Consider the following 25797-nt stretch of genomic DNA (forward strand, 5'->3'; position numbering starts at 1 on the left):
ACATTTATCTGTTTTTTACACCTCAGACGGCTGTTGCTGAGTCATTCGTGTACAAACTTGGAAGGAAATCCAGCTTTTAAGGTATAAAGATGTTTACATTTTTAGAGACGCTTGGTTGACCAGTTTGTGGACTTAGTGCCATTCGTAATCGAGTGGGTAGTGGTATCTCTGCTTGTGCTGGCGTGGCTCCTCATAACATTCATCGTCCAGCTAGACGACTGTCCAAGGTACAGTTTAAATTTCGATTTGCTTTTAATAGCTCTCGAACGAAGTTGAGGCAATTATTGTTAACGTGTCTTTTTTTAATAGCCGCACAGCGATAGCTGGGGCTATTATTGGCCTTCTCTTGGTTTTTTTTTTATTTCGTCGTCATGATTTTTGTTACGACCATATGACGTCACAGCCACTTTTTGTTCATTCGTTCATGCAATTTCAACTGAATTGCATGTGTGGCGTCATTTTTCGCTCTTAGTGGAGCGAGTTCTTTTGTTCATGCGCGTGATTAAATTTTTGGTCACACTTGACTTACCTCACTCTCAAAAATGACTTCCTCACTTTGAAATTGACTTTTATTTACTTTAATTCAAAGAGATGAGGTCAAATGGGTGTGTGTCACTCTAAATGAAGGTTATTAATAGCCGCCCTCATCTTCTCAGCCGGCTATTATAGCGCTCCTATTTTTTTTTTTTTTACTTCGTCGAATAAAAAAATGTTTCGCTTTACCTCATTTTGCCGCCTTTTCAACATTTTGCGTGAAATCTTTTTGACTTCTCTAGGCTAGTTTCTCTCTTCTCTCATTCTGCTAAAAGTGATTTTGAACATCAGTTGCTCAGCAAAGCAATTCAAAATGAACAGTCAGTATAAAAAATTGAAGTCAGAAATAGAAACGGGATAAACCCATAAAGCCCAATTTTAGATGCCCGCTATTTGAACGTCGGTCCTATAAAAATTAGTTACCTCTCTCTAATGCTGATTGTTATTGATAGTAGCCCCTGTAGCCTCTCTCTAAGAAACAGAAGTATGTTCAACTACGAAATGCCATCAAAATAAATCGGACTTAAAAAAATGTTTCTGTACGAAAATCTTTTTTTTTCGATATCTTCTGTTATTTCAATCCCAGTCATGCTTATTGGAATCAACGGCGGCTATTTTCCGGCAATCTGCCGGGTATGTTTTGAGATCAGCTAATAGAGGCAGCAATAACTTTACAGATTTTTAATCAAAATATAACAGATCAGCCTTCAATGAAAAGACGAATTTTTTTGGTCTGTCTTTTGTACTGTTTTTTTTTGGACTGCCGATCTACGAATCTATTGCGGCTATTTTCTGGCAATCTGCCAGCTATGTTATGCAAAATTTTTGCTTAACTGTTTTTACCAGAAAATTCATTCGATTTCACTTTTCGAGCAACTTCCTCATTTTTGCCTTTTGATTAAAAGCCGCCGTCAGCCTCACAAACGGCTATTATTTAGGCGCTCTCCTTTTTTTTACAATTCAAAGAATTTGAATTGTATTGGTGCGCTGTCTTTTTTTAAAAAATCCCTTCACGCTTCTTTGGGATTTTGTTCACACTGAAATAGTAAAGGGAGCGAAAAATCGATTTCGTCTGAGGCGCTACTTTTTTCAAAATACCTTTAAAGTGGAGTGAGAAATTTCCACTTTAAAGGTATTTAGAGTTTCCTCTCCTTCAGTGCTTTTAAGACGGTACTTATGTTCTAATTGTTCATATTTGCCTTTGCTTGAATTCATTAAGGGGCAGCTAAAACTTTTTGTGACTTTGCCACTATTTGTTGTCATAAAATATTGAATTTTTGATTTTCCCCCTTTTTTAAAAAAATATCTGTTTTATGACTTAGTATCGTCAGTGACAGGTCCGATTTGTTGCTAATGAGGCATAAAAGAACCTAGTTACTGGCTCAAGTTAAAAGCTAGTTAGGTTTCATGACTTTGACACTACGTTTTCTCAAAATTTTTGAGTGAATTTTTGAGTTCTGCGAGTATTTATTGTACTTTTTCATGTCTTATCATTTAATCTCATTGGTGACAGGTCTCTGATGCTACTAATAGGGGAAAAGTTTATCGATGGAGTCGTTTCTGTTCAAAGCTAGTGCTTTCTATAACTGCCACTAATTGTTTTCAATAATAAATATCGACTTTGTTGAATTTTGCGAATTTTGCTTTTCTTGGTCTCATTGTCGACAGGTCTCATTGGTTGCTAAAAAGAATTCAATTAAAGCAATTCTTTTCAGTTCATAGCCATTGCTTTTTTAAATTATACTCTTGTTCGTTTTTTTAAAAAAAATCTCTCTGATTTTTTAGTTTTTGTTATGGCTGTCTTATCACTTAATCTCATTGATGACAGGTCTCAGCTGTGGTCATTGAGGAATCAAATAACCGATGTAAATGTATCCTTCAGTATTGGTTGCTTTCTGTAACATTTATACTATGTGTTTTCAAAAAGTTTCGGTGAGTTCTATTGCAATTTTTAATTGCTCTCAAACGAAGTTTGTAGCAATTATATTAGTCCTGTCGGTCTTTTTTTAATGCAATTTTTTGCTTGACCGATTTTTCGCCGGACGCTTTTGACTTTTCGACCTCAAAATCGGGATGAACAGATAGCGCCCAGTGGGCCCAAAGTGCTCTTAGAGCCTTTCAGCTCTTTCCAACTGTTTTGGAGGCATACTTATGGTGTGAAGGGCGGTTCTTAGAGGTTGAAGACACCACAGCTGTTGACCCCCCCCCCACTATTGCCCCCCACCCCACTTTTGCCCAGCAACCTCCTCCTCCATCCCCATTTTCCCCGGGTTCCGCCCCCTCCCGTGGCTACGTTCGAACACCCGATCGCTGAAAACAAGCAATTTTCTATTAATTTTCACAATTTCTTTCAAGCTTACCAAAAATGTTCGTCGTTTTTTGAGTTATTTCAGCCCTAGGTGTCAAAGAAACTCCTGTAGGGTTTTATAATAGGTAACATCACTAATTTGAGCTTTTTTTGACAAAACGTGCAAATTTTTTAATGTCATTTATTTTTCATTATATCTTTCCAGACGCTAAGGCCAGAAAACGTCCTTCAGGGCTTTCAGTTTGTTAATATGACAAATTTAAGCAAATTTTTTAAATATAAAACTCGCATATTTTCAAGTTTTTTGAATTTTTTGTCGAATTTAAGATATCTCCAGCCTCAAGAGCCGAGAAGCCTCCTCTAGGATTTGACAATAGGTTACTGTAGTTTCTCAATGTAATGGAATGTTTTTCAAGATTTCAACAACACGAATTTTAGCTTTTTTGTTACAAAACTTGCAATTGTTTTCAATTTTTTGGACAATTGTTGTCATTGTTCAGGTTTTTCAGCGTAACAGAAAATCTCCGTTAGGGTTTTATAATAAGTTGCTGGAAATTGTTTTTGGGCCATGGATTAGTTCTGAACTTAATATTACAATTTTTAGAAGTTCTTTTATGCAACTTGCAGTTTTTTGCAAGTTTTTTCTCCAGCCTCTAGAGTGACATAACCTCCTCTAGGGTTTGATGATAGGTTGCTGCATAGCTTCTAGATGTAATGGAAGGTTTTTCAAGATTTTAATATCAGCAATTTTTAAAAAATATTTGCATTTAAGTTTTTTGAATTTTTTTTGGCCTCAGTATCAAAGGGACCTCCTCCAAAGTTTGATGATAAGCTGTCGCATAGTTTCTAGAGTCAATGGATTGACTCCAACTTTAGCAATTTTTTGATAATTTTTTTTTTTGATTTTTGGGAAATTATTATCATCTTGCAAGTTTATGGAACTTTATGAGCCACTAAAACTATTTAAAGCTTGAAATGGAGATACCGGATAGTCTCTTGAGACATTGAATTGGTTTTGAAGATTTTAACTTTTAGCAAAATTTTCTTAAAATTTGCTTTTGTTCTAAAAATTTTGAATACTCTTGTCCTTTTCTGAGTTTAACGATCAATTGGCGAACGAAACTTTCTAAGTTTTGTAGATGGATTACTTGACATCACTCAAGAGACAAAAAATAGTTATGGACATTTTCGCTGCCAAAACGGGATGCTTTTTTAAAATTCGCAATATTTTGCAGTTTTTTAAAACATTAGTTTTTGATTTATTTACTAACAAGGCTAGAAACCTAAAAGTTGCAGAGTCGAATAAAGCTAAAGCTAGCCTCACTAAACCGTGGCTAGCTATTAACAAAGCCAACCGCTCGCTGGTCGTTTGAGAGCAATTCGCCCGACTTAAGTCGGTTATATTTGGCTATTTTTTCTTATTATTTAATATTGTTAGTGAGAGGTCTCAGACATTTAATGACCGGTTGCTAATGAGAAATAGAGGAGTATAGTTGACATTTTGAGTTCGCAGGAGTTGTTTTCTGATGTTGATCCTGTCTTTTCAAAAAATAAAAGTTGAATGGTGTTTTATTGCTTAGTGTCATTACTAACAGCTCTCATTTGCCTTTTGAAGCGGAGTTTCGATTGTCAGGTGGTCATTAAATTAATCCAATTCTTTTAATTGAATGTCAGGACTTGTCCTATGTTTTTTTATTCGCTTTGCCTTTTGATCACGTTTTTCGTTTTATTTTTGACAAAAAAGAGCTGCACAAACGCTTATCCTGGCCAAAAAAAAATTTCATAGCTGCTGCAGAGGTGTCATTTTTTGCATGCAGTTATAGGGGGGCAACAAAAACATGATGAGCATTTCAAGTCTTGGTGTTGTCGATCGTTTTTTGAAGATTTTTGACCAAAAAAAGCTGCACAAACACTTATCCTATGCAAATTTTGAGAAAATGTGAGCAAATTCTCCAAAACCTGATCGAAGATAAGTTGGAGCATTGGAATAGAAACATGATTTAAGAGTCTGCAGAATGCAGCAGAGTCACGATTTTCACGTTTGACTTCTGACTCACTTCACTCACTATTTCAACTGAATGGATTTTAAATTCTTTTTTGCATCGAATTAAGCAATTTAGTGAATATGGTCAGAATCACAAGAGCAAAATCAAAAGAAACTTGATAAACTGATAAAGCCCTGTCATTAAGTCCTTGAGAATTAGGCTATCAAAGCTCATTAGAGTGTTTGCTAGCTAATATTGGTATTAAGCTTATTAGCTTTCAGTTTAAAGGCTGAATTAAGAATAGATTTAGAATCTAACTAAAAGTGCACGCCAAATTATAGAACACTTTTGAAGCTGAAAGAAAACAGAAAAAATTCTGCCAATTGTACTTTTTTTTGTTTTTCTGTTATGATGTGCATCAAGCGCGTCAACGGCGGCTATTTTCCGGCAATCTGCCGGCTATGTTTTTTGAAGTGCTCTCGAACGAAGTTGGAAGCAATTTCTGAAAACGGTTTGGTCTTGTTATGCAAACGTTTTGCGTGGCCTTTTTTGCGTTTTTGTTCTCGAACTTTCTGTGACTTCTCATGTGACTTTTCAAGCTTCACTGCCTAATTTTGAGTGGTTTCAATTGCTCTCATTCTGGGATGAAGTTTGTTGCTATTATAAAGTGATTGTTAGCGTAGTGGTTAAGGTGTCTGACTGGTATCCTGAGGTTGATGTTTCGAACACTTATCAGGTCCTAGATGTTGCACCCAATAAAATTCATATCTACACACCTAAATTGAATTGCTCCCAGCTTGTCATTCAAGACCAGTGCATCCGACGTAAGTGGGTTTGTTTTTTGAGTGATTTGAATCCGAGCATTCAGATAAACTCATTGTGAGAAAAACGGTTGTTAGCCCTTGCAGGGTAATGGTTACTGTCCAGCACGCTCATCGGGGTGGTCGAGGGTTGGAATCTCTTCGGAAATTTCTCATGTATAAGAAAAATTTCTCTAGCTTCTTCGCCCTTATTTGGCTCGACCGTCGTTCGACAGCAATTCGTCAGACTTTAGTCGGTTTATGTTTAAAAGCCGCCTCAGCTGGCTATTATAGCGCTCCTATTCTTTTCTTCGTCGAACAAAAATTTTTCGGTTCACTGTAGTTCACAGCTTCAACAATTTACGTGAATTATTTTCGACTTCTCTCTGCTATTTTCACTCTTCTCTCATTCGGCTGAAAGTGGTTTTAGACAGCAGTTGTTCAGCGAAATAATTCAAAATGAACAGATTCAGTATCAGAAATGAAATCAGTAATAAAAACGGGATAAATCCTTAAAGCCCAATTTTAGGTTCCCGTTACTTGAATTTTGTTCTTTGTTACCATCTGTAATGCTTAATGGTATTGATAATAACCCCTGTGTGGTCTCACCAAGAAACAGAGTATGTTCAGCTCTAAAATAGCATCAATAGTTCGCACTTTGAAATTGTTGGTACAAAAATCATTTTTTCGCTAGTTCTTACAATCTCAATCTTATTTCAATCCCAATATTGGTTATGGAATCAACGGGGGCTATTTTACGGGAATCTGCCAGGTATGTTTAATGTACTGGCTTTTTAACGTCTGCACTCATGTTTTTCTATATCGATCTAGCCCTTTTTTTATAGAACTGGTGTTTAATAGCCGCCATCAGCCTCTCTACGGCTATTATTTTGCATAAGTCATGATTTTCCTGCTTGACTTTTGACTTACTTCACTCACTGTTTCAATTGAATTGATTCAAAACTCTTTCACGTATTGAATTACGTAATTTAGTGAATACCGTCAAAGTCAACAGAGCAAAATCAAAAGAAACGGGATAAACATATAAGGCCTTGTCATTGAGTCATAATGGATTAGGTTATCAAAGTTCATTAAAGAGATTTGTAGCTGGCGTTAGTACTTTGCTTAATAGCCTTCAGTTTAGAAGCTGAATTAAGTGTAATTTTAGAATCTAACCTATTATGCAGAATTTAAGCGCGGAATAAGAACACTTTGATACAAAGAAAAATTCTGGCAATTTATGCCTGTTATGTTTTGCATTTAATCATTTATGGTAAATGTAAACAAATATTGCAACTGGGAGATTATGCATTCAGTAGAGCTCGACTCTCAAAGATAAATAAGAATTAATTGAATGCAAAATCTGAAGAGAAGTTTTTTTGCTCTTGGATGAAATTCTAGGCCATTATTGTAGTGCGTATCTTAATTTTGTGTGACCGTTTTTTAAATGATATTTTGACTGCTCAAAGAAAACCAGATAACCCGAAGGCGTTAAATCGTTCTCTCTAAGAGCCTTAGATAGCTCCTAATGTACGGATCGTACCCCCTCCACTTTCTACCACTCCCCCCCCCCCAGAAATTTAAGCTAGTTACAATTTCGACTGCCCTTCGAAAGCAGCTCGTTCGACTGTGCTACGCTATGCTTATTTGACGCAAATTAATAAATAAAGTTACCCAATATGGGAGGAAGAGTCTCAAACGACCGCGGATAGTGAAATTATCGAGCACATAATATGTTGCATAGTTTTTGAAACGTCAAAAAATTGATTTTTGGATTGGTATTTAAGTTGGATTTAAGTTGGTTTAAACGTTGCTCAGCTTGAAAATAAGTTTTATATCGTGGATATGATTTTTGGCTGCTTTTAATGTGAGAAAAGTTTTTCTTCCATGGTTCCAGCTTAAATACCGAGCGATAAAAAAAATACCGATCGGTATTTTTATAGCTGCGAAGCTGTAAGCTGAGCGTAGCTATATTGCGGTGCTCTTGGTTTTTTTTGTTTCGTCGTCTGACGCTTTATTTTCGTTTTACATTTGTTCTAGAACATTCTGTCTCGTCACTGCTTAAATGGCTTTTTCGCGCTTGATTTCACGCTTTCTGCGTGACCTAAATTGCGGTTATTCAGAAACAGAATCTGTTCCTAAAACAAAGTTGATTGTAAGAAAACAGATTGTAGGGTCCGACAGCCGAGTGGTTAAGGCGACTGGCTGTTAATCCGGAGATCGCCGGTTCGAGACGGGACAGGGAAAATTTTTTTGCACCCAAAAACAACCTCCTTTGAAATAAACTTGTAAGTTTTATAGGCGGCGGCGATAACTATTATCAACTCACTTCTGTATCTTTTTCCATCTGTATTTTACGGCACGCAAGTCTATTTCGCAGCTATTCCGGCAATCTGCCGGCTATGTTTTTATAGCTGCGAAGCTGTAAGATGAGCGAAGCTATATTGCGGTGCTCTTGGTATATTGCGGAGCTCCTGCCGGCTATGTTTTTGAGTTTTTGGGTCAAGCAAAATGTATTTGTCAAAAGTATGAGGAGTATTTGCAATACAAGTCAAAAAATGTTTGCGAAGTGCAGTGGGAGGTAAAACACGTTTTTGCGACAGTTGTGCTTCACAGAATTTTTTTGAAATGAGACTTCAAAATGAGCTAATTCTAGTAGTGGATAAAACAAGGATTCCAGTCACCAGTAAAATTTGTCCCTTTCTCCTAACGCTAATCGCGCATGTCGAATCGGGACAAATTTTACTGTTTGATGGAATCCTTGTTTTATCCACTACTATATTCACCACTATAAATACATATTACACGCACAATTTTGTGTACAAAAATGTACATAGCCAGTATAATTTATGTATTTCATATGCAAATATCCAAAAGTCCTCAAAGCTAGTTTTAAGCCTAATTTCATATTTAATATACCAAACTATATTGAAATAAATCAGGTTAATCATCTCACAAAGTTTTTTTTCAATAGAATCGGATGGACTGAGAATAACTCAAAATTGCTTAGAATTGGATAATAAGAAACAAGTTTCTTTAAAATTTTGACTTTAACCAGGAGACGATTGATCTATGATGTTTAACTGAGTGATTCTATGTACCTGGTTACATTTTTGAGCCGAGTCTTGAGAGGTCTTGTTAAAAGGTTGACTCGACTTTACCACGCTACGGCAGTACTGCTCGACCTTTCTTAATGGCAACTGTGGGGGAGGGTGCAACTACAGAATGCTTGAACACTTTTAATTTTAATTATTAGGCTGACTGAAGTCTAATATTAAGCTGACTGAACAATATTAATATATCATTTGTAGGGATATCGATATCAATATTAATATTCATATTAAATATATTTCTGAATAACCAATCACTCATTTATCATTTATGAAAATTGTAGTTCTGTCATGCACCTAGATTGTAGCTGGCTATCCTTCTGAACTTCTGCCAAAAACATTGTTAGGAACTTTTTCCATTCTGAGTAGTAGTCTGTTGAGACTAGGATCCTTGGATAGCTTTCACATGCCTGAGAGAAGTTGATATAACTCTGGATGGTAGAGTAGGAATATCCTTTATCGTTCAGCAGTTGTTTCCCAGGAATATCCTTATTGTTTTCTTGATGATTTTGTTTCACTTTCCCCCATATGCATCCTCTGTCAGAAATTGTCAGTAGATTTAAACGATTCAGCTTTCCCTCCATGTTATTGACTGTGGTGAGATAAGACTCAAATTCACCAATATTGAATGAATTCCTGAGTTTATTGTGGAAAGATAAATATTCCGGCACTTTCACTTCAAACTTGTCCAGTGTTTCCTGATGCTCGTAACTTAGTAGGTCCTTCTTGAACTTGGAGAGGAACAACTGGAAGAGTTCTGTTTTAGTTAGTTTTCCAATCTCACTTTCATGTTCGGCGGTGTTGTCGGGTATGCATTTGTTCTCCTTACAAAATGTAATCATTTGATTTGTTAAATTAGTCAACTCGTTTATATTTTCTTCAGATAAAGAAGTGCATGATAAAGCTCCAGTTGTTAAAATCTCGTCAAATGACGAAAATTGTTTAAAATTTTTCTCTAGTTTTTGTAGTGAAGTGAAACTCATGATGAATAGCCAAAAAATGCCGTGGAGAATAAAGGTCCCCACGTGGAGAATTATTCTAGAACATTCTTTTTTCTAGAATATTCTGACATGATTTTTAACTTAAAATTAGTTATCATTTCCCAAGTAATTACATATTTTAAAGTAAATTAATAATTAATTCCTTCTAATAAATTGAATGATTTGTATAATCTATTAAAAATTAAATTAAGATTTTAATAAATACTCATTTTACTGGCTAATTTTTAAGGGTATCTTATATTCGAAATTTTCACTTGTTTGATTTCATTCTGTTAGTGGTGATGGCTTTCATTGTCAATGGTGGCGGCCATTTTAGCATGACATGCACTTTTCATTCGATCTGCTAAGCAGTTGGGGAACCAAGGGCGGAGCCCCTTTCACTGATGTGTAATGCGATGTTAAACCAATGTTGACTTCTTGTACTATTAGTGGTTGCTAAATATGAAAGAAAGCGAACAAAAAGAGCACAGTCAAAAACATTGATATCGGTGGATACACAGTGATTAGTGTTTTTCTATGTCTTCTTGAATATTATACTTATAAACATACTCTCTGAATTGATTTCTAGTATGACCATATCTATATCTATGAAGATAAATACATAGTCTACATTTCATATTTCTAAATCTATATAATGATATATGTTTATAAACATTACACATACTACATGTTAGATATTGATCAGGATCAGAATAATGATATCCCAAATGTTCTATATAATCTTTCACTTTGACCATATTTTTACATACATAACAAAGAATATTCTAATTCTTTACAATTATTACAACATTCTTTCCAAGGTTTATTTATGCATTTATTGTATTTCATTTTCATTTTTCGAAAAATTATTTTTTGATTATTTCCCTAAATAAATACATCATGTCTCAATCAACTAATACTAGTGTCATAAACTTCTGCGATGTCTGTAATCTATCCTTTGAATCAAAGAAGGGTTTATACAGACACCAATCTTATGATCTCAAACATAAGGAACTATTGGAGAAAATGTTTGAGTCTGAAGAAGAAGAAATCTTGGAGAGGGTGTATAATCCGGATGAAGATGATTATATTATTAAAACTAGGGCTAAAACTAAAACAGAAACTAAATCAGAAACTGAAACTGGAAACAATATCTATTCTAAGATTAGGTTTATATGTAAAGAATGTCATGAAGAATTTAGAAGTAAAGTAGCTCTAACTACTCATTCATATAGTCATAATCGTAAGTATCTAGAAAACACAGAAGACTTCGATATAAACTCCAGTCAGAACATGAGAGAGTTTTATAATACAGATAAAGGTGGGAATTACATCGAAGACATAGACGAAGCAACTAATTACTCTTTAGAAGAAATTAAAAACTGTTACCAGTTCAGAAAAGTTAAGAGTTTTACATATAAGATCACGGCTGAATGTGATTATAAGAAGAGAACCAAAGAAGAAGTTAAAACTACTAAAATATTCTTCAATACTGATTACATTAATAATAATGCAATATATGAATATGGTGACTTCAATCGGTGGCTAGATTTCGAAAAGGAAATATATGAAGGTTATGGTTATGATTTTGAGTTTCTTGGAATAAGAAGTATTCAGTTAAACATTGAACCAACTAAAGCATCTATTGGTAGTTATATAGATTTAGCTCCTGATCTAAAAAATTCTAAATCGATATTATTTATACGTAGTTATAAATACAACTGCTTACAACTAACTATTAGTGCTTGGCTACATCCCGCCCCACACCATACAACTCGAGAAATTAAATATGTGGATAAACTAATTGAACCAAGACAACAACATGAAGATAATTTTGCTTATATAATAAGAATACAGAAATTGTATAGTATTAATATTTGGTTATACACACCTTGTGGTGGGGGCAAAATAGAATTGTTTAAACAAGTGGATGATTTTAATAAAGATAGAAAAGATGTAAGAATACTAGTTTGGAGTAATGGTCAAATAGAACACTGTGCCCTAATAAAAAATATAGAAACCCTGTTAGAACGACCAAATAAAAATGACATCAAATATTATTATTGTGATAGGTGTACCTATTGGTTTAACTCACAAATTAAATATGATAGACACGAATGCAGCACCTCATTCAAACCAGAGATTGTTTGTCCTAAGAAAAAACATATTACTTTTATAAATGAACACAAACGTCAGAATATAAAAAATATAACTGCCGATATAGAATGTTGCATTGTTGAAGTAACAACTAATGACTGTAAATATGTAATAGCTGAACATATTCCAATAGCTGTGGGTTACACCTGGCAAGGTAAAGTCAAGCACTACTTCGGTCTAGGCTGCATCAAAAGTTTTGCTAGAGATCTATTAGAAATAGAAACTGAGAATAACTTCAAGCGCAACAAACAAATGATATTCACAGAAGAAGATAAATTATATCATGAAACCAATAACACCTGTCATATCTGCAGCAAAACATGTATTAATAAAGTAAGAGATCACTGTCATCAAACTGGTAAATATAGAGGACCGGCATGTAAAATATGTAATCTAAGATACAAAGAACAAAACTTCGTTCCAGTAATATTCCATAATGGCTCTGGTTATGACTTCAACCTACTATACAGTGAACTCTTCAAACAGAATAATGATAAAAGAAAAGTAGATAACATACCTCTAGCTGCTGGTAAGTCTAAGATGTTTAGCATTGGTTGTCTCAAATTCTTAGATAGCTATAACTTCCTAGCTATGCCTCTAGATCAAATGGCAAAGATATATGGATGTAAAAACTGAAACATTATATCCATATGAATACTTTGGTTTGGATGATTGGGGAAGCACGACAAAGTCGTATGACAGCGAAGCTGCCAATGGTGGCAAAGCTACCTACCAAGAAGTTATAGGTAATCTAAAAATAGAAGACTTTAAATCCTCTCTACATAATAAATTACCAACACAAGAAGAAGTACATAACTTTAATAATGAAAACAGTAATAAAACTGGTAAAGATCTAACTATAGAGTATTTACAAAATGATGTGGAAATATTAGACTATTGCATGAATGAATATGTTAAACTAAGTATGAAAGAATTCAAGCTCAATCCACTACATTACGTTAGTCTCCCGGGTTATAGTTTTGATTGTTGGTTAATGTCAAGCGGTGTAACATTAGATACATTACAAGATAAACAAATGCTAGATGATTTTGTTGGAGCAAAGAGAGGTGGTATATGTGGAATAATGGGTGATAGATATATGGATAACAGTGATGGTAAGACCATATGGTACATAGACGCAAACAACCTATATGGTTATGCAATGATGCAAAAGTTACCTTATAAGGACTTCCAGTTTACTACTACTGTTGATGCAATATTGAATACTCCAGATGATAGTAATCATGGTTACTATATAGTTTGTGATATTGATTATACTTATGAATGTAAAGAGAGAACAGAACAGTTAGCACTAATGCCTAATAAGAGAAAGATAAATGATAATGAATTAGGTTACAGAGAAAGAGATGGAGGCAAGGCAAGATCAGAGAAACTGCTTCACAGATCAGAGAAATTAATCTTAGACCAAAACAACAAAACAGAATATATGGTTCATTATAGGATGTTAAAGTTCTATGTTAAGATGGGGGTAAAAGTAACAAAAATACATAGAGTAATTAAATTTAAACAAGATTATATATGTAGAGATTATATACAAAACAATACAAATAAAAGAGCAACAGCTAAAACTGAAGCAGAAAAGGATGTAAGGAAATTAATGAATAACTCATTATATGGAAGAATGTGCATGAATCCTCTACACTTCTTTCAAAGCAAGTTCTTGCATGATGAAGAAAAGATAATGAAAAGTGTAAGTAAACCAACATTTAAGAATATAACTAGATATAGACATTATAGCCAAATAGAATATATAAAGAAGAAAATAGAATATAGCTCACCTGTATATGTAGGAGTAACAATACTCGAACTTAGCAAATTACATATGTTTGATGTATTCTATAATATTCTACAACCATCCCTCTAAGATCTAACACTTCACTATATGGACTTAAGTAATCTAGACATACATATAAAAACTAATAATAAAGTCCCTGGCAAGTTTAAGCACGAGCTGGGGAGTAGGAATATTGAGGAATTTATAGCATTGTCCCTCAAAACATATAGCTTCAAAAATTATCCTAAAAACACTAAAGAAAAAGGAATAAAGAAGCATAATAATGCTAGGCACATAGATTATATTGATGCATTAATGAATAATCAAAAAGTTGGCGATAACATGACAACAACAAAAACAAGTAAGATTAGTTTAAATATATTTAATGATAAAAGGTTTTATGTAAACAATTAAGACGTGTTCTAGGGCTTACCTTTATTAGGGTACTTCCGGAACTGTCTTATGGTTGTCTCAAGAATATAGTATAATCTTAAGGCTTTCCTGACTAACTAAAGTTCTATTCCTCTAGTCTGTTACTCTTCTATCTGAGCTTCAGCAGACAGTGCACCGGCCGCAATGCTAAAGTCTAGCGTATATCTCAATACAAAACAAGAGCGGAGTAGAGAGAGAGAAATATACTTTATTATTATATCAGGTCTGACTGGTACCGACTAAAGGGTAGAGTTGTCTTGTTGTCTCTGGGAATAACAAATAAACATTTAAGGGAAAGGCATTTCCATAATTTCAACCAATCAGGGTTGAGTATTTCAGTATTTATTTTATTAAATAAAATAAGTTTATAAATCCTTTTGTTGGAAGTCAACACTGACTCCATCTTTCCGGGTTTTAGAGTTTTTGTTTTTTCAAGTCTCCTTTACTGTATAGTAGATTTAATTTCTCTTCGTTCTCTCTGAAAGGGTTTTCTTCTTTTTAGGCTGAAGGTGTTGCCTTGTAGTTGTGGTTTTCAGATAATAGATCCCTGGATACAGGTTGCCCACATAGCAAAGATGAACATCAACAACCACAAAAGTATCTATTCCACCACCACACTTCCAGTGGGTGAAGATCCTTCTGTGCCGCTCCAGTGTTGATGGGTGTGGTGCTCCTGTTGTCCAGTGACTTACCTGACTTACCTGAGTTGAATCTGTTAGCAGTTAAAGTGTTTATTATTTTTCTCTATGTAAATGTTCTTTGTTATTACGTAGTATCCCTTCCGGTGGGAAAAAGAAAAATAATGTATTTTGATATTTAGAAATCGTTTGATTTCAATGACGTAGATTTCTTGGTTAACTAACTCCTGTGTTTTAATGTTTATTGTTATGGAATTCCATGGAGAAATTGAGGGTAGTAGACTTTTTGTGGCTTTCTTGGCCATGTTGGATTTTGTAATTGAAATGAACATGTATTACTTCTCGCATCTGTTCGAGATCAAGAGTCATTCTGATGCCCGTCTGTTTACAATGATTCTGTTATACTTCTACAACGTCAAATTATATGACTGCGTTTTTCGTATCTGTATATTTTGTTATGATGCCTAAAAGGTGCTTAGTATTGTAAAGATTGTAATGGGTATGACCCAATGTCCCAATTGTCTGATTTCCATTAACGGGTACTTTAAATGATGTAAGATGTCGTCTGTCCGCGCGCTTATATCCTATAACCGAATTTTCCTTTTTGAGGAAAAAGCATTTAGTAATTGTTACAAATAAGTTGTTAGTTGTTACGAAAGGATTACATGTGTCTATATGTGTTTACATGCACAGAGGTTACATATTTGTGTTCAAAATTGTTACTTTGCATATTTCGAGTTTTAAATTTTGATTGTGAAATTTTCGAATTTCGAAATATTTGATAAAGTCTTTCAATCTGTTTTTGGTTCAAGTGTAATACTAAGTGTTATGTATTCTGTTATAAAATCCTTTTTGTACATCGAGTTAAAGGTTGCATGTCTAAATGTACATATTTCTCTACAGTATATGTTTGTTTGTAAATTAAATGAGCATGTCTTAACTCGTTATGAGTAATATATATATGTAAAGTGTTTTGAAAATTATACATGTCTGGTTTAGACATTGTGTTATTCGTTGCATGTATTAGTGTTACTCATAAAACTATTATGTTCCTTTTTATTGTCTTTTCCATTCTATTTACAAAATTGCATACATCTAACTATGGAAAGGCTTTGCATATTTACATGTATACATATGACTAATTGAGGGGTAAAGTAGAAAAGTATTTTTTAGAATTTATCATGTTTTATTTCACTTTCAGTGTTATACCAAAGGTATAACTAGTTGTATAAATGGGGGATATTAAAAGTGAAAGGTTATCGAAAAGAGTTAAGGAATAAACAAATATGCGCTGAGTCATCCATGGTTGGATGTATTGTTACAAAATACATTCATTACATTTGTGTGTTACTACATAGAGGAAAGTTGTTACATATATGTTTGTTACATATGTTTGTTATAGCTCCTTGCTTGTTATAACTTTTCAGTTTGTTTCGGATGATTCGTTCGAGAATTATATTGTTCATATTCTTTGACGAAGTTATCGTCTTTTGCCAAATAGAATGCGATCAGATTTGTTAGTTCGTCCAGCGAGACTTCCGTTATAGAAGCTTTAACCGATTTTCGTATTTGTTTTTCCAAGTCTGAAGTTTTACGTTCGTTATTGAATTGGATACGATTTATGACAGCTCGATTTGTTACGCTGCCTTCAAGATGGTACGTATGGTACTCTTCGCACGGTTCGAGTGCTTCAATAGGTACTATCAGTGGTCGTTCGGGAAATTCGTTTGGTTGAAATATATAATAGTTCTTTACGGGATCGAAGTTTCGGAGTGTTCCTACAGTGTATTCCCATTTTAACTTATATCCGTAATTCAGGAAGTATGGTGACGTAAGTTGGTCGTTGATATGAATATAACTTTTTGTTGTGTTTTTATTTTTGTCACGTAGAAATGTATAGTAAATGAGGTTATGAACAAGTTTAGTCTCGTGAACTCTGTAATTATTGTTCTGTACATCTTTAGCCGTTGGATGTAAAAAGTTAAAACTAAGCTGGAAAATTTGGTGGTCAAATACGCTGTAGGCAGAAAGATCTTGGGATGCCTTTGCAACGAGAAGGTCAAATGTGCATACGATTGGCAGTTTAAATTCATAATCATAGTCGTATAGAAATCGTTCTGTAAGACTATAGAATTGTTTAAGTACTGGATAGCATGTTTGATGCAGTTTATCTCTTCCCATGTTCTTGGTACTGCGTTTGACAGTATTTGTATTTTCGGAGGGTAGTGGGGGAAAATACTCCGATATGCGGTCTTTTAAGTTATGTAATGGAGCCATTATAAAACAATAATCGCGGGAGTCGAATGGCATATTAGACCAATTTCTGTAACTAAGTAGGGGGTTATAGTTACTGCTGTGAGGGTTTGTTAATAATCTAGGATCGTTATCCTGGAACCAAATGGTTTCCATCACTGTGGCTGTTGGTGACTGTTCGTTCGTTGATTGGTGAAAGAACGATTTATAATTATTACTTCGTGGTGTTATCGCATAAGGAAATCTCAAATTATGTGGTCGTATAAAAGATTTGTGAGATGTAAACTGTTGATTGTTATATATTGTTCGTTCATATACACGATCTGTAGGAGGGGGTGGTCGTACTGGTGGAGGATAGTTAGGAAGTGGTGGCGATTGAAACTCTGTATTCGGTATACTCTGTGTTCTATTCGGTTGGTATACCGTTTGTATGTTTTTATTACCATTGTTACTAGGTCTGGTATGTTGATAACTATGTACGTGTGTACTAGTTCCTTGTTCGTTCGAATTGTTCGGTGTTCTATTCGATAACGCTTCCTGATTGTTATTTTTATTTGTTAATCGTTTATGAGTTACCTTTTCCTTGATCATTTGCGCAATTTCCTGTGGCGTTGGTTGTAGTGAGGTCTGTGTCTGTTGATCGTTGGTGTCTCCATCGATCTCAACTCGCATGGTTGTTATTCGATCGTCGGTTTGTGTACTACAAGTAGAGGCATTATCGCGAACTGTTCCTGGTGAGGAACGTCCAGATCCAGAGCTGAGTTCGCCCTCCTCAACGTCGTAGCTGAGGGGCGAATCCGCTCTGTATGCAGATTCGTACTCGAAGTCCATCTTATGTGCCATTATTAATGGTTAGCTAAAATTGCAATTAGTATGTTATTCATTTACATTTGTTAGCCTGAACATTTACATTTGTTATTACTGAACAGTGTTACTATACCATTTTACAAATTGTTACTGATTTACAATGTGGGAGGTGTTATTATTGTTACGAATTTGTTTGTTGTCTATTATCGTTAATATCATTACTAGTGTCAACAATTCAGTGTTACTGTTGTATTTGTCGTTGGACATACTCGGTAAGTGTGAAGTTTTCGTACAAAATTAGATATTATGATAGTTTTCGTACAAAGTTAGATGATATGGAAGTGTGTTGGCTAATAATGTGTTAGTTGTTCTTTGCATGATTCACGATTACACTTCATATGTATTTGTTGAGTGAGTGTCGAAATATGTGACTTCGTTCGTGTGTGGTTGGTCGTCATCGTTCAATATGTCTAAACTATGGCTGCGGTTATTCATTTTATTTGCTGCTATTTTTAATTGGGTGAAATCAATTGGCGGTGGATTTTGTATTTCTATAAGCTTCACTGATGGGATGAGATTATTTTGAGTTTTTATTTGTGACGGTTGTGGTATTTCATACGGTGTTGTCTTATTGATTCCTAATTGTGTTTCATATGATGTTCCGTGAAATGTAGAAGTTTGTATATTGGGTGCGCTTGGGGTTGGTGACACATGGGGGGGGTGAATTGTGTGTTGTACTCACTGGTATGTTATTTCCTAAACATTGATACGCTGGTGGAGGGGTAATGAGTTGTGGGGGTAAGGTGGTCATTTTGTTTTCAGTTATTGTTTCAAGGGGCTCGATTTTTAATGGTTCGGGTTGTTTGTATTTCCGTTCTGGTAGTGGTGGTTTTTGTTTTTTAGGTGGGGACTCTAGTGTTCTCAATTCTAGTCCTTGATCTGTTCTACGAATGGTTGTATTATAATGTTTGTAGTTTGTGTCAATATATGTTTGTTCTGGTGGATTGTTCTCGTTACGTGTTAAATGAGTAACGTCGGATGAATGACGGCGGAAAGTGTGTTTCCTATTTTTATTATGTTTATTGTGTTTAGTATAGTGTGAGTAGTTGTTATCACTATCCTGGCTATCATGACTAGTGTCATCTTCTTGTATTTGTGCAACTAGCTGTGTTAAGGTTTGTGAGAATATACCAAATATTCCTGTTAGTAGTATTTTAGTAATACTTGCTTGTTTACCAATCGCTTTATGGATTGCGAAAGCGTTGTAAAATTTAATTACGAGGTTAGTTATAAATAATATCATACTGATCATTGCGTATATTATTGCCATCTTTTCAAGGATATACCATGGCCAACCAAATATTGATAATATTTGGTCTTTGAGCCATTCTCCATCAAAAATTTCTTTCCAGTTTACGCTTGGTTGATCTATTTGGAAGTTATATCCATTTATGTTAAGATCTTTTAACCATTTTAAGGATTGTTCATAATTTTTGTATGTTTGTAAAAGTCCAAGTTGTTCGAGCTCTAATAATTTTTGTGCATTTGCTGATGTAGCTTCTTGAAGTGGTTTTTCACGATCTCTCATATATTCGTGGAGTAGATCTCTTTTACGTTCTTGTATTAGTTGTTCTTTACTATAAATGCCACTTTCTATTAAGCTTGCTTTACTAAACATGTTATCTAAAACTATTTCCTCTGGTGATATAGTGTTCAATATTGTTTCTACTTTTACTGGGTAAGGTGTTACTCTATATCGTGCTGTTCCTTCAGTGTCTATTGAGATGAGTTGATCAAAGTTACTATGTGAACAGGGTACTGTTTTTGCCCATAAGTATGTCTGTCTTGTTAGTTGGTGTACATATTGTACTCTGTTCTTGTATAGAATAGGAATTTTATCGTAACATTCGCGTGTTTGTGGTACATAAAGAGGTGACGATTTCTTCGCGCATTTATACATTTTCATGACGTTTACGCCTTCTTGTTTCACAAAAATGGATCTGTCTCCAGTAAGAATGTATCCTAAGAGTGGGGTGTTCTTTTGTACTTGAGTCAATGTTAGTTGTCTGAGGTTTCGAGTTTGTTCGCAAATTTGTGAATAGAATTCTATTGCTTGTAAGCTAATTCTGGAATAAATGTTACTCATATATAGGTCCATTTTCATATTAAGGTGAGTTTCTTCGTTTACAAAACCATAGTAGTATTGTTGGTTTTCTTTGTCTTCGTATCGTGTTCTTTCCGATATTATTTGTTCTGGTTTTATTTTAATAAATTTTTCATCGTCAAATTTGTCTTTTTTCTTTGTTACTTTTTGTCCTGTGTGCATGTCAAATCCATATTCGTATATTATGTATATATCGTCGTATTCTGTTTTGTGTAGTGGTTGTGGTGAACCGCATTCACGTTCGACAAGTGGGTATACTTCGAATCGTGTTGCTATTGTGTCTGTTTGATTTAATTTTATTTTCTTTGTAATGTCTGGTTGTTGGACTGTGGTCCATTCTGCATTTGTTTCTATCCAATATCTATCTTGATATTTTACCATATATGCGTCAAATCGTATAAGTTCGAATAGTTGACAGTGTGTCTGTGGTTCCCACACAATTGTTGCTTTTGTTAGTGGTGTGGGTAAACATTCTCCCTTGCGAAGATCACATGGTAATTTTGTTCCCATGTATGATATTTCTTCGGTATCTAAATTTAATATTAGTGAGACTTCTCGAATTTCGAGTGTCCAATCTAATATGTCTATTCTGTTCTGTTTACGTGGTCCTTTCATACAGTTAGACTGTGCGTTTTTATTTGCGCTAGGTATCCAAAGTGGGTTTGTGTAGTCGTATACAATTCGTCCGTATGGTGGTACTAGTGGAATGTTCATATCGAATTGTATTCTGCCTTGTAGATCTTCGATCTTTTTCTGTAATGGTGGATTTGCAATAAAGTTGAATGATATGTTGTATCTTGTAGGTTTATATTGTGTGTTCTTTAGTAGGTTTATTCTAGCGAGTTCGTTACGAACTTCGTCTGCATCTAATATTTTTGTTCGTTGTGCGTCGGAAACGTAATAGCTAGGTCTATTTGCTCTGATGTAGTTGGTGTGTTGTGAACACCATTCTACACGTTCTTTGATTGTTCCTGCGACTGCGTAAGCTTTGATTTCTACTGCTTGGGCTTTTGATAAAAGTTGTACTTCTGTCTTTGTCATGTCAAGATCGAGTGGTTTGAATTTACATGTGCTGATTTTATTTAGTTCGTAGTATTTTACGTTTGTAATTTCTTCTGCATCACAGTCGTAATGTTCTATGAATATATCCTGTGGTCCTGTTGCGGAACCATTAATGTTCTGTCCTGTTAATTCAATAAAATCTATATTTGTTTGTCGTTTTTGTCGTTTAGTATTCAAGTTAAATTTATTTAAAATACTATCTGTTAGTCTTTCTGTGTAGAAATTCCAGTTTCGTGTCCATTGGTCTATAGCTGTTTCCCACATGGCTTCATAATCTGTATCATTTATATTTGTTATATTGTCGATATTAATATAATATTTATTTTCATTAATGTGTTTAAACTTGTTTGTGAAGGTATTTGTTCCATTTCGTGTTCTGTTTTTCTGTTTAAGTTGTTCAATGTGTATATTCATTCGTTCGTTAATTAGGTCTTTTATTCTGTGTTTTGCGTTGTCTTTAAGTCTTTGTTCATGTTGAAGTTTTGTTTCTATTTTCATACATATATAGAATATTAATAGTAATAATATACATATAATGGCTTTTAGTTGAAGCGACATGTGTATGTCAATCCGGTATGTGGATTATAGAATGTTGCAAATCCAAGTGTTTGTTTTGTATATCTGTCAAATTTATATACGAAGTCTATACAAATGAAGGGTGCTGGTATTGTGGTTGTTACAATTGAGGGGGTTGTTGCATGAAATGGGTGGTTAAATATAGTGTTATATTTTATTGTGGTATTAAATTTCAATTCGAGAGATGGTGTTGCTAGAACTTCTAGTGCTGAATTGCGTTGTCGTGCTGTGAGATTGAGTGTGTTAGTTAGTCTATTTCTTGCCCAATTTGTAAGTGTATCTCCAAGATTTGTAGGTCCGTATAAAGGAGGTGGTGGGTTCCAAGTTTTATGGTCTAATGGGAATAAATAGGTATGTTCATTAGTTCTGCTTTTTGTTGGGGGGTTAGGATTGAGTATGGGGGTTGATCTAGTTCTTCCGGGATGGCTGGATGGTAATCTAATTTCGGGTATGAATGATGCTGGAGATAGCGCTGTATTTCTAGGTGGTTGTAGAGAGTTTGGGATGTCAACTCTGGGTATGCTTACAGATGTATTGGATGATGTTTGATTTGTTCGTAATGGTGTTGTGCTTGTACTAGCTGATTGAGGGGATGTTGCTGACCAAAGTGAACTGTTAGGTGACTGTAATGGTTGTACACGGAAATGTTCTTGCACAAAATTGAAATCTTGTCTTTGTTGAAATGTTGGGGGTAAGAAAGGGTTTGCTCTTAATTCAGATGGTGTTGGTGTATGATCTGTGTTTACACTTGAGTGTTCGCTTGGTGAGCTTATACTAAAGTTGTGTAGTGTGGGTGTGCCCGTTCTACTTGGTGGTTCTGAATTTATTGTTTCTATTGGTCTAATGATATTAGATTCGATGTCTGTTGAACCGTAAGAAACAAGTGTAGATTCTTGTGTGGGGAAGGATAGAGATGATCTACGTCTTGCTCTAAGAAGTTCTCGTCTTTCCGGTCGTTCTCGTCGTACTGTGTAGGGATTTTCAGTATCTATACTTACAGTATCTTCATTTTCGGGTGAGGTTGGTATATTTGTTAGATCTGTAACTTCGTTATGGCGTGGTCTTTCAGAGTTATTGTTACTGTTATTATTATTATTAGACGACGCAATTTTTGCTGTTTTTATGTTTTTATGCGTTTATGCGCCGGTCTCAGGTCCGTGTTGTGGTATGTGTATATATGGTGGTGCTAATATTAGTACTGGTATAAATTCTTGTTGTGGTGTATGTGTTTGTGCTCCTAGGTTTGATATCCAAATTTCTCTATTTGCAGTATGTATCTGTAGTTGGTAAATAATGACAGTACCATATAACGGTGTATTTTCGGGAAATCCTATTTGTAGGTAGAATCTTTGTGAATGTAATGTGTGATAGATATATTCTTCTATATCTGGAAGTGAATCAATTTTTATGGGTTAAGAAAATATTCAGTTAAACTTAAACACATTCGTATGAAAAAGTATATTATTAGTGCTATTTTGATGAATTTAAATATTTCGAGTTCAATAATATCAATATTTGATTTACAAATGTGAAAGATGTCTGAGTGAAAGTCCTGCATAAGGTGGTGTGAGTTAGGTGGTGTGATATTTTTATTTTTTATTGAACTGGTGGGCTAGCGTATATAACTCTACGGTTACGAATAACTTCAGAAATGGTTACCACTCCGAGGTATGTTGAAACAACAATTATACATGGTATCAAGAATATTGTTAAGAAAAATAGTACTTTAGATAAGAATATATATATTGCAACTAGTGCCTCTGTGAAATCAATGGTTGAAACTTATATTAGTTTGTTCACTGTTTGTGCACTATGTAAATCAGATACAATGCTACACTGAATAGTGACAGTTATTTACTATTGTAACTGACACTAAACGGTGCCGCACTATGAAATTTCTGTTACGTTGATTTGTATAGTATTATAACAATTAGAGGTATCATGTTATTTCTTTGTTCTGTCATCAGCGAGGAATATAGCTTCTTTCTTGCAAACTGCGATAAAAACTGTCCTTAGTTGATTTAAATCAACACACTTTGTTTGTGTTATCTGTTGTTTTAATGTTTCGAATTCTGTTACTGTTTCTGAACAAGGTAATGTATACTTAAGTATATCAAAATGGTGTTCTCCCCAAAAGAGTTTTATTTCTTCTTTTGTTTTTGTTACACCTTCAAATATGAAGAGATAGTTTTTTGGTGAAATTTTGCAGTTTGTTAGTACAACGTAATCGTCGTCAAAATGTAGATGACTACCAGTTGGGTATTCAATATCTGTAAACTCGTTTGTTTGTATGGCAATTTTGATTACAAGTTGGTTTTTATTAAGAGAATTTAGAAATTCTGATACTGACAACATGGGTGGGGTTTCATTACAATGATATTTGTAATGATGTATCAATCTTTCTGATATAAAATGAAGATAGTTCAGTTTACCTGTGATTGTTGAGCTGTATTGTGAACGGTTGATAAAAATGTGAAAGATGTTGATAATCTTTCACTAGGAATAGTTATTGAAGTTTTTGATTTACAGAGATATGATTGAGGAAAGGTTTATATGTTGTTGAGAAAATATTTTGAATTTAGAAAAAGGAATCTGAAATTATGATGAAAGTTAGAGTTATTCTTCAACTGAGTTGAATTGTATGAGAATTTTTTAGAGTTTTCAGCTTAGCTGATTTTTAGAAAATTTTTCAATTTTTGGAGAGAAGTTGTTTGCACAAGAGAAAATTGGAATTGTGATTTTCACTCTCTTGTTTCTTGTTCTCTACAATGTTTGTGACATTTGCATATCTTCCGTTTTTCGTTTTTGGTTCTTGAATTGTCAATTACTGGGTCTTGTTAGCTTTTGGATAGGTCTCTTTTGATTTTTGAGTACTTTCGTAGATTCTTTTAGCTTTGTTGTTACCATTCTTTCTTCTTATAATTAGTTGATGTTTATGATTATGTTGGTTGGTAATTAGTATCTTTGGTTACGATATTGGTAAGTTTAAGGGTCTCTTTAAAGATTTGTTGGTGCCATCAAGTTGGTGCCATTTATTTGCCATTTTGTTATTTGTTAAATTGTTACTTCTTTTCTAGCAATTAGCTTTCAAGTTGATGATTAGTGATGGTGCCGTTATAGTCGGTGCCATCTAGATGGTGCCAACTTCTTGGTCTTCTAATCTGTGTTAATTTCGTAAGGTCTAATTGGATGGTGCAAGTTGGGGATGGTATGACGTTGGGGATGGTATGACGTTAGGTTTTGGTAGTGATTAGTACTGTAGTGTCTACTTCAGTATGTTCTGTGATCTGTGTCAGATCTATTTCGTAATTACCATTTTGTAATGGTTGTAAATGTTAATTGGGTTGACATTTTCTAATTTGTTACTTCTTGAGTTTGCAGGGGTATGTTTCAAGTCTCTTATGTCCGTTTTGAACATATCACTTTGTGCTTATTTTCTTCTGTTAATGATCTCTCTACATATTTGTAGTAATCGATGTATTTCTTTAATGGTAATGCTAATGAGGTTGGCATTTTACAAATGCTACTAATTACGTTTGTTATAATAACGTCCGTATTCATAACGTCCGTTTTTGTAATGACGTAGTTTAGTTTATGACGTACAGTTTTGTTTTAAATGTCATATCTATTTAGCCGAAGGTCGTCTGACCGAATGATATTCAAAGTTGAACTAAATTGTTTTAATCCAATTTAAATCTGAACTAAATGTTGTTGTTTAATGTCTGGATCTGTGTTTTAGATGAGTTGCTGTTTCATCGTGAATTGCTGCTGTCTGGAACGTTTCATCGTGGAACGTTTAATTATTTATTTGTTACTACGGATTTATTGTTACACTGAGATGGATTCAACAGATTACGCCATTGATGTGAAAAGGGGAAGTTACTCCTTTTCTTATGCTTTGTTTGTTATTATCAGTTATGAGTTTGGAAGGTGTTATCCTCTGTATTTTGTTATCCTTTTGTGTTATTCTTTTGTATTTTGTTTCAACTCCTTATTTTAGTATTTACGTTTCTGTGTATTTCGTATTTTAGTTGTTATAATATTAGTGTTTTGTGTTAACTTGTTATGTGCGTTATATATTTTCCATTTTTATATTGTGTATGTACTATTCCGATTTATCAATTTCTACGAAATATCTATTCCATTCCGCGAGTTTATCAATCGTGGAATTTTTTATATTTTGTTATTTGAACTTA

At 34.2% G+C, this 25797-nt stretch overlaps 1 protein-coding gene across 2 annotated transcripts in view; it reads left to right on the forward strand.

The window, feature by feature from the left end:
- Positions 1-25797, forward strand: part of LOC142336515 (heparan-alpha-glucosaminide N-acetyltransferase-like) — a 77023-nt gene that overhangs the window by 23338 nt on the left and 27888 nt on the right. For both annotated transcript variants that reach the window (XM_075385415.1, XM_075385414.1), the window contains exon 9: positions 106-227. In XM_075385415.1, the coding sequence (XP_075241530.1) occupies positions 106-227 (122 nt within the window). The remainder of the gene's footprint in view (positions 1-105; positions 228-25797) is intronic.

Source organism: Convolutriloba macropyga, chromosome 3 (genome assembly GCF_964194025.1).
Source record: "Convolutriloba macropyga chromosome 3, txConMacr16.3, whole genome shotgun sequence".
Lineage (NCBI taxonomy): Eukaryota > Metazoa > Xenacoelomorpha > Acoela > Convolutidae > Convolutriloba > Convolutriloba macropyga.